This window comes from Oryx dammah, unplaced genomic scaffold (assembly GCF_014754425.2).
Source record: "Oryx dammah isolate SB20612 unplaced genomic scaffold, SCBI_Odam_1.1 HiC_scaffold_23, whole genome shotgun sequence".
Lineage (NCBI taxonomy): Eukaryota > Metazoa > Chordata > Mammalia > Artiodactyla > Bovidae > Oryx > Oryx dammah.
The window spans coordinates 29,630,297-29,640,446 of record NW_024070207.1 but is presented as its reverse complement, the minus strand read 5'-3'; the positions used below and the strand labels follow the sequence as shown (position 1 = coordinate 29,640,446).

Below are 10,150 nucleotides of genomic sequence, written 5' to 3'. Positions count from 1 at the left end.
CATCATGTCTTATTTGATGTGTTAATATGATACATTGAAATAATAGACTTCTCAATAGTGAAACACTCTTTGCATTCAAGAATACAGGATGCTTGGGGCTGGTGCACTGGAATGACCCAGAGGGATAGTATGGGGAGGGAGGTGGGAAGGGGGTTCAGGATGGGGAACACGTGTACACCTGTGGAGGATTTATGATGATGTATGGCAAAACCAATACAATATTGTAAATTAAAAAGAAAAAAAAGAATTAGCTTCACTTTGCATGGTATGGTTTCCCTTAAATACACTGATGGGTTAAATTCACTATATTTGAAAAACACATTGCATTTATTTATCTATATATGTAAAACTAGTCTTTTCTCATTTTGTGCAATTTTAATAAAGTCTTAAAATCAATATTATGCTGCCCTCCTATAGAAAAAAGGAAACTTTTCTCTTTGGGTTCTGAAGTGGCTCAAAATGAAATATTCCTTCACAATGGGAAATAATTTCTTTGTGAGATCATCAGGGTTAGCATGCCTATTACATGTGTATAATTATATGTTTATATGTTTGATTTTCTTGGAGGAAAGGCAAGTACGTAAACAAAGTAGCATTCACAGTTTTCTAGAGTTAATGGTCTGTTCTTATCTATTCTTGGAAAAAGTTTAGTTATTTGTATCTTCTGGTAATTTCTTCACTCAGATTTTACAGTTACCTGGCTACAGCCCTTGGGGTGGCAAAGAGTCGGACACGACTGAGCAACTGAGCATGCACACACATCTTATAAATAAATCTGTGCCTGTGGTTGTTTCTTCTTCTTCACTCTAAATTCTCTGTATGTGTGCTTTTGTGATTATAATTCCGAGGGAATGAGCATCCTCCACCGGATACCCCATGTCCTTTGGTAGCCTTGGAAAAGTGGCAGAGCCCTGCACCTGTGGCACTGAGGCAGGAAATCAAACACGGGCTACTAGCAGCTGGTGATACTCCACCTCTGTGAGGCTGCCAGGGCTTTGGCATGTCTGCCAGCCTGCCAGTGCCAGCAGGCTGTTGAGAGTTCTGGAGACATCTCAGACCAGCAGGTTAAGTGGTACAGCAATGATTGTGAAGTCCTGGTTTGTGACCAAAGTCTGACTTTTCATTCTCCAAGAAGGTACCAGCAGTTGACCAAGGATAAAGCTTCATTAGTGGACCAATATGAGATCCTGGGGCAAATATTTAGGGATGATATTGGAGAGACAAAACTGCCCTTTTTGACTGAGGTGGATACTAAAAATTATTATAGAAAAATTAGAAATATGTGTTGTCTCATGCTGATGACATCCTTGCATGTGGGTAAAATAGGCCTCTTCTATTTTATATTCTGCCCTACCCCTCCCCCTCTTAAAGGCTTTTCTATTCTACTTGCCCCTAAAAGGGAGAGTTTCCCAGCATTTCATATCACTCACCTTTCCAGCAGTGAGAAATCTCATTCTGGAATATGTAACCAGTTCTTTACTGGGTATGTTCTCAAGGTGCCACAAAGGCACTGCAAATTCCACATGTCCCCAGCTGAGTTAATCACCCTCCACACATATCCTCTGTGGCTCTATTTTCTTTATTAATCTGTTGCCACTATTCACTGACATTCAATCCCAGAGTCTTAGAGCCCACCTAAATTCTCTGGTTTTATTCACCCTTCAAGTGAAATACCAAATACTGCTTGTTCACTTTATTTTCCCCTCATTTTTTCTAATACCTCCCTCCCTCTCCACACTTACCTCAAATATCCTGGTGCAGGCTCTCATCATCTCCTTGAATTTTCTTCAGTAACATGTGATGCACTGAATCCAAGTGAAGCCAGGGTACAATAAACCAGGAAACCCTACTAGGTTCAGCTGAGCATTTAAAAAATGTAGTCTTATGTAATCCATTTGCAGATATGTGAACCTGAACTGCAGGTGTTCTCTGCCTTTGGTTTAACAGTATTTTTATTGTTTGCCCTCATTTCCTCATATTCTTGATCTTTATTTCAGAATTTACTTGGTACTCTGACCACAAATCTAATTAACTTGGCCACAGTGGCTTAGAAACAAAGGATCAAGATTAAGTGGATATCTGATTGGCAAGGAGTACAGAATTTGATGACACTCTGTTGGCAAGAGTGTGGTGAATCAGGCGTGTATACATTACTTATGGGAGATTAAGCTGGTAGGACCCTTTTGGAGGGTAAATTGGCAATGGCTATTAAATATAAAATTGACCCAGCAATTCCACTTCTAGGAATTTATCCTGTAGATATACTTTCACATGTGCATAAAGATGTATGCACCTAAGTAATCACTGTAAAACAGTTCATAGTAACAAAATCAGAACCAATATAAATGCTCATTAAAAATGTTATGAAGAAATAAAATATGTCCCAATCATATTTTAGGGAATACTATACAATTAAAATGAATTAGGTAGATATGTATGAGAGAAAATTTTAAGGTTTGGTTATAAAAGGCACGGATATGTAAAACACATGCTATCATTTGTATAAAAATTGCATACGCACATACATATATGCTTTCACACACACACACACACACACACACACATACACACACACACACATATATATATATAGACTATCTCTAAGTGGACAGACACACAAGATGTACTCTTCTGACCCAGAGGCAAATCAGGGAACTTGGGGTATGAGACTAAATTTTCACTATACACTTTTATAAAGTATGATTCTTTTTTCACGTTCATGTGTTACTTAAGTTAAAACAAAATGTGGAAAGTCTTGATAGATGTAGTTTAAAATATATAAAATATCTTCATATGTAAAATGGCATGTATTTATGCCTTTTCCTCACATGGGAAGTAACATATACACATACCCAAGTACATAGTATATGTGAGTAGGTGGTTATGAGCACAATATGTATGGTCGTGTAAATGAAAACCAGTGTGTTAAATCATCTTAAAAACACAAGACACCTAACTGCCCTAACTGGTAGCAAATATATTTAGGTAAGGTATTCAAGACTGGCGTGCTGCAGTCCATGGGGTCGCAAAGAGTGGGACATGACTGAACAACTGAGCTGATGGTATTCAAGATGTCACTGAATCTTTTAACCCATGATAAGAGCATAAGTTTGCTTTTCAAAACCAAACAGACAGAGTACTATGTGCATAGGTGATATTTCACCTTGTTTCTCTTCTGGAAGATTTTGACTTTAATATATTCCTAGAAGGGCAATTAAGAAAAAATATATGTTTAAGCATTCAGAAACTTTAGCGTAGCACTTAATTGCCAAAATGCTGAATGTATTTTATTTTTCTTTCCTGCAGTGCACCACATACTCAATCCAGATAAAAGGCTTATCCACATATACAATAAAAAATGGTCAACAACACCTACATTGAACACAACAGTCAGCCTTTCTCTGTAAATGGCTGCCTGGATAGTGTTACCTAAAATGTAACGAAACGTTCACCCCAAAAGTACCTCCCTGATTGTCCTGCCACAGAGGCCAGTTCTGATTAGCTCTAAAATTTGTAGCATAAATACTACCCAAGTAAGCAGGCTATAATATAGCACATTTAGACAAGAAGACTGAGGGCCTGGGGGTACTGATGCTTAAATTTTTTACTAAATAATCAAAATTGTGATTAATAGGATGAACATAATTATAAGATTTTTTTAAAAAGAGAACATATTTTAAAGTGTTTTATATACCAACAATATACAAACAACAAACAGTTTCCAACATCCAAATGAAACATACCCCAAATGGTGACAATCTAGAACTTGAAATGCATTTTCTAATTGGAGTAGGGCTATAAACCTGCTCTGTTATATGATGGGTAGTTCCTTGGATCAGCCCAAAAGACACTTTATAAGCACACATTTCCCGGAAACACAATATATCTGAAATGTGTAAAAGACCTGAAGTTACTATTGAAACATTGATCAAACTAAAGTAGTGAATTATAGTAGGAACCATGACTGTGTGAGCCAAGAGAAAGCACGTGTGAATCATTCAATGAGAACACAATTAAGGATCAGCCAAATTCTGTGTGAGAGGCAAAAGAGATGGTGGTTGGAGGAGATGCAGAAAAATCTGAAAGCCAAGTGTTGACTGCCCAAGAGACCACTTTTGCCTTCTCTCTCTTTGCCTAATAAACTAAGCAAAGGTAAACTGGACCCCTTTCCCCTGGAAGATAAAAGCCACACAGAATCAAAAGCACAAACACAGAGTGAAGGAGGAAAGTGGGAGGGGACTGGAAGGTAAATCTGGGCACTTTGAGGACAGGGCGGCCATCCTTAGCTCCAGAGGCCTGCATAGTTCCCATGGAGGCCTGAAGGTAGAGGGCCGCCAGCAACGAAGAGCTTCATCTCCGGCCAGTTGTAGCAGTGGGTGTAGAGCGCATTGGGGAACTCGCCGATGCCACCGAAGTAGTTCACCCATAGGTCATCATGGTTGAGCCAGCCTCTGCCACAGGTCAGCTTGAGCTTCCTCCCTGCATGCCCCGGAGAGGAGTACAGGCTGACCGAGGCCCTCTCCTCCAGGAACTTCTGCGCGCGGACGTCATAGAAGAGCAAAGAGCCGTGGCCAGTGCCCACGGTGACGATGTGCTCATAGAAGCTCAGGGAGCGCACACCCGTGCCGCCCTCCCGGGAGCACAGTGGCCGAATGTTCTGCTGGCGCTGCCGTGGATCCAGGAAAGAGACATGGGACTGGGAGCCCACCGCATAGAGGGACAACTCATCGCAGTAGGTCAGGCACACGTTCTCTCGGCAGTAGGGCAGCCTGATGGACAGCAGCCTGGACAGGGTGCTCCGGGCTTTCCACAGGTGGAAGTAGCCGTCCAGGGACACGGCTCCCAGCTCCTGGTTCTTGGCGCTGAAGGCCAGGGCCCGCACCTTGCGGTTACTGGGGTTGGTGCTGGCCCTGGGGATGTTCTCCACATCCCGAGGACGGATGTGGGCATACACGGGGAGCCCTGCGTCGCTGTGCCAGGCAATGCTGCCCTGGAATATGTCGGGGTCTATCTTCCAGAGCGCCAAGGTGCCGTCGCGGGAGCCGCTCACGGCAACCGTGTCGCTCATCCAGGCGATGGCAAAGATCCAGTCCTTGTGGCCGTGGCGGTCGCCCAGGCACATGGGGTCCAGCGTTGGCAACTGGTAGATGGCAAGGCTGTTGGGGTTCTCACCCCCTGTGGCCAGCAGCGTCTTGGAGGGATTCAGCTGGATGGCATGGATGCCGCAGCCCGGCTGGGCGCGGGCCGGAGGAGGCCCTCGATCCCGCATGAGGGGGATGCGCGTTATCTGGCCCGACTGCACGTCCACCACGAAGAGCGTGTTGCACTTGGTACCGCAAACCACCTGCCTGACGTTCAGCCACTGTGACGCGAACACCTTGTTGAGGGTGCCCAGGGACAGCTCGCGCTCCTGCAGCAGCTCGGGGAGCTTCCGCACCGCGAAGCCGCGCAGCTCGCCATCGAAGCCCGGGAGTCTGGCGCGGCCCCGCGCGCCCACCTCGCGCCCCTTCAGGTAGTTCACCAGCGAGCGCCGCGCCGCCGGCCGCTTGGGCTTCTTGAGCGGCAGCGGCCCGTCCCCGTCCACCGCCGCGGTGACCTGAGACGACGAGCCCGCGGCGGCCTCCTGGAGCGCGGGCGCTTTCCGCTTCCTGCTACCTGTTTGCTGCGGGGCCATGCCGGGCGGCGGGCGGGTGGAGGCGGCGCGGCGGCGGCGGCGCGTGGCTCCCGGGTTGGCCGTGGCAGCGGTAGGGTCGGCGGGGGGCCGAGGCGGCCAGGGGCGCGGAGCCGACCGAGCCCGGGGCGCGGCGGAGGCGGAGGCGGAGGCGGAGGCGGAGGCGGAGGCGAGGGCGGGCGGCCCGGCGAGGAGAGGCGGCCAGGCGAGCGGAGCGCGGGGCGGCGCGCGGCAGCGAGGGCGGCGGCGACGTGGATCCAGGCGAGGGCGGGAAGTGCGGCCAGCGGCGAGGGCTGCGGGAGCGAAGTCGGTGTGGGACAAGGACGACGCTGGGGGCGAGGGCGAGGGGGCGGAGGCCGCGGGAGGGGCGGGCGTGAGGTGCCGGGTAGCACGCGCCGGGCAGGGAGGGGTCGGAAGGGGCCAGGAAGGAGAGGTCGGAAGGGGGCAGGTGGGAGGGGTCGGAAGGGGGCAGGAGGGAGGGGTGGATGGAGCCGCCGCTGGGGGAGACTCACCCAGGACAGTGCTCTGGTATTCCCTAGCGGTCTCCCAGCAAACACATCTAATACGCCTGCCCAAGCCCCCTGATCGCCTACTTGGGGAGTTTCACGACCCTCAGGACAGCAGCAACCAACTAACCTTCATAAAATCCTTACTGAAATAGTTCTGAAAGCTAAAGTACAGTCAAGTATGAGGCTAGAAGGAGCGCTGAAAGTTATCTGTTGAAACAAATGTGCAGTTGGTGCGATTTGTGGAACCTCTTTGTTGCAGTTAGTGAACTTGACCAGGGATGGTGGTGTTTGGCAGAGGCAAGGACCCTCCCCATTAGGGCTGTCTGTGGCCCCTCTTGTTTGACCACTCTACTGAAGTCTGTTAAAAATGTTCAACCGATTCCCGCACCGCCCCCCCAGGGTTCTCAAATTGAGTTCCCTGAGCTCAGGCACCAGCATCTTTCAAGGGTGCATTCCAAATATAATTCCCCAGGCTCCACCTCCCGCCCAGTGGGGTTAGGGTCTTGTGGTCGAGACTGAAGCTTCAGGATGGGGATCCCAGGTGGAGTCTTGTCATGTGTGAGAAGCCCGGTGGGAAGTTGGGGCAGGGCCTGAGGGATGTACAGGATTTCCAGAAGCACAGATAATGAAGATCTTTCCAGAAGGATAAAACCACATAGACACAATGGTGGAGAGCAGGAATTCAGAGCATGGGTTTAGCAGTATGTCCAGACGTGCTCAGTTACGCAGAGATACACGTGGCTGGTGGCCGAAACCAACTCTGCACGCACCCCAATCTTATCTAAAGCCGTGTTTGCTCAGTAGGTGCATTTGGGGAAGGGAAGTGGGTGCATTTGGGGAAGAAAAGTGAATTAAGTAGGAGAAGGCGATGGCACACCACTCCAGTACTTTTGCCTGGAAAATCCCATGGATGGAGAAGCCTGGTGGGCTGCCGTCTATGGGGTCGCACAGAGTCGGACACGACTGAAGAGACTTAGCAGCGGCAGCAGCAGTGAATTAACTATAGACCATGGATCCTTCCCACCACTCCCGTCCAACTGGAAAGTCACAGTGCCCACTCCTCCCTCATATTCCTCTCCATGTTTAATGCTATATCAGGAGGTGGGTGAGGATGGTAGATAGGGAGAGACCTGACAATGAAAAGAGTGCTGACAACTTCATAGTTAGAACTGACATTACTAGAGAATAACTGATTGCAAATTCCTTTAACTTAACCTACCATAATGCCGTAATGCTTTCCTTTTTTTTTTATTTCACCTCATAAAAATGGATATTATACAATAAGACTTCATGGCGTACTTTTTTCCTGTTGTGGTAGAACAAAATAGGCTGAATATTTTGGAAAAAAAAAATATATACATATATATGTATACACATATATGTAGATAAATACAGATATATTTCAACTGTAAAAATAATTTTTATAACAGCTATCATTTATTGATAGTGTATTTGTGTCATGCGTTGGAGGGCTGTGCTAAACACTTCAAATATTTTATGTGCATTCGGTCTCACAATAACTTTGTGAGGTAGGTTCTATTTTTATAGCCATAATTTAAAATGAGAGAACTGAGGCTCAGAAAGAGTAATGATGACTCCCTCATGGTCACACAGCTTGTAAATGGAAAAGTCAGATTGTGAATCCCTGTCTGACTCCAAGGCTTTTACTTGGAGTAAGTAACAACTACTCATTATTTTATAAATACAATTTTTCTATTTCTATCCCTTTAAAAACCATGTCAACTACCCCATCATGGAAATTTTACAGTTAGTGCATCTTGTGCACTTTCGAAAGACAGCCACAATTTCTAAAATGCATGAATAAATATTGAATGCAAATTATGTATAACAGTTTTATAGGATATTTAAAGGCAAAAATAGAATGTCTGAAACACTTTTTCTTTTACAAATTCTTTTAAAATAATATTTATAAAATGTAGTAATATATGCCTTCATTTGTTTGGTTTTTGTTTGGTAAAAATAACACCCATAGGAATAGTCCTAGTATTATGTCTCTCTACTTTTTGGATAATATAAATATGCAATATTTGTGTATAGTGATGTGTTTTTAGACAATGTACAGATTACTATTTTGTATTTGTAAATGAGTTGTGTTAATTTCATCTAGAATACATGAAACACATTTTATTTATGTCTATACTATCAGATTTCTTTGAGCTTTTCACTTCAAGATGTAAAGCTTCCAGACCAGAGCCAAGTTATGTTGAGAGATTTACAGTTTTGTTTGGCTTACAAAATTGAACTTTTATTTACATTTGATTGCTTCCATTTTTTGGAAAACACAATGTCTGGTAATATATAAGTTTACACACATTTATTGTTAAAGTGCATTTACTGTTAAAGCAGTAGATATAAAAGCCTGAAGATAAAATTTCAGATGTCTGCATAGCCTTCTGAGTATCAGGGTCTCCATTATATTTTGTTACCTGTGAGAGCCACTGTATGTATGACAACATCTTGTCAGCCCTTACTAATCTATTTGTACATTCATTATTTCTTTGTGCTACTAACATATCTCTGAGTAAATCTGTATTGGCCTCACCTATCTCCCCTACACCAGATTCCCCTCCATTGGTTAGGGGCTTATATGAATGGTTTCAGGGCACTGTCTCATCCTGTTCTCTAATCACTTAATCCATTTAAATGTTATTTTCTTAATCAGATTGTAAACTCCTCAAGGGATCAGGTGATGTTTCCTACTTCTTCCCTTCATCACATCCTTCTAGATAAACACTAAATGGTTTGTAAAACTTGCTTGTCCTATTGATAAACTAAAAGAACAAAGGAGAGAAACAAAATTAAATATCAAAAATATTACAAGTAAGATATTTCAAAATCAAATTACCTGAGCAGGGGAAGTGAAGGATTTGATTTGTAATATTGGCACACAACTTGCTTGATGTTATATATATATATAATGTCAATATAGATATCTGTATTGATCTATATATTACATATATTCAAACAAGTTATGTGGGATTGTCATCTATATCTATTTATCTCTATATATTTATATATGGTGCTTTTCAGCATCCTAGATCATTTTATCAACTGTGTCTGTCCACCTTTCTAATCTATGAATAAAGAAAAGGATCTGTCTAGCTAAAAAGCAAGTTAGATTACCAATTTAAAATTAGTTAAGGGAGAAGATTGGTTATTGCACTGTGGTATCATGAACAGAAGCTTGATTGTTAAATTATTTGTCTCAGGATGAAGGCACTGAAAAAGAAAGACAGGGTAATAATAAAACTGTTAGGTTAGTAACAAGTGTTTTTGAAGAAGTGTTCTTAAACTTTCTTTTATGTATTCTTCCATGCAAAAATAGATCTTAGAAACAGAGGCTTTAGAGATTGGAGCACACTCTCAGGTATAAAGGTATCTGTCTTCAGAGATGGGGCTATATAATTCTTTCTGATACATAGTCTATAGATGTAAAGCAAGGCTATCCTCAAGAATATTTTTGACATCTTGTCTATATTTACATGTATACCTTTCCATTATCTTTATCCACAAGTATAAGACACTAAAAAATAAAGAAATGTAGGTAATTAGGCTTGTTTTTAAAATAATACATGATAATGATAGCCTGTTATTTATAACAGACAAGGCAAACTATTCTTGAATTATTAAATTGAATAAATTGTCACTTAATCTCTAATTATAATACAGCCATAGCATTTCAAGCTGTGACCTTGTCAAGTTTCCTAAGATAAGCAGCTGTGAACCTGGTTTGTAGTCAGATGAGAGACTTGCTTCAAACCTCATGAAGCAGAATCTGGTAGGGATGACTCAGCAGGCTATGTTTCCCCCGACAAAGGCACTACTAAAGGCATATGCTGTCAGATGGGGAAATAAAGGAAAGATTTATCACAGTATTTCATTTACTAGAAACAGAATTATAGGGAAAGAGGCAATTTTGACTCCATGACCTCTTCCTTGCCCTTTCCCT

General features: G+C 43.5%; 1 protein-coding gene across 1 annotated transcript; it reads right to left on the bottom strand.

Annotated features, from left to right (window-relative positions):
* Nucleotides 1-4,282: 4,282 nt before the first annotated feature.
* Nucleotides 4,283-5,674, bottom strand: LOC120881488 (DDB1- and CUL4-associated factor 12-like protein 2). The gene has a single exon (XM_040265203.1). The coding sequence runs from the start codon at nucleotides 5,672-5,674 to the stop codon at nucleotides 4,283-4,285; it is 1,392 nt and encodes a 463-aa protein (XP_040121137.1).
* Between the last annotated feature and the right edge of the window lie 4,476 nt (nucleotides 5,675-10,150).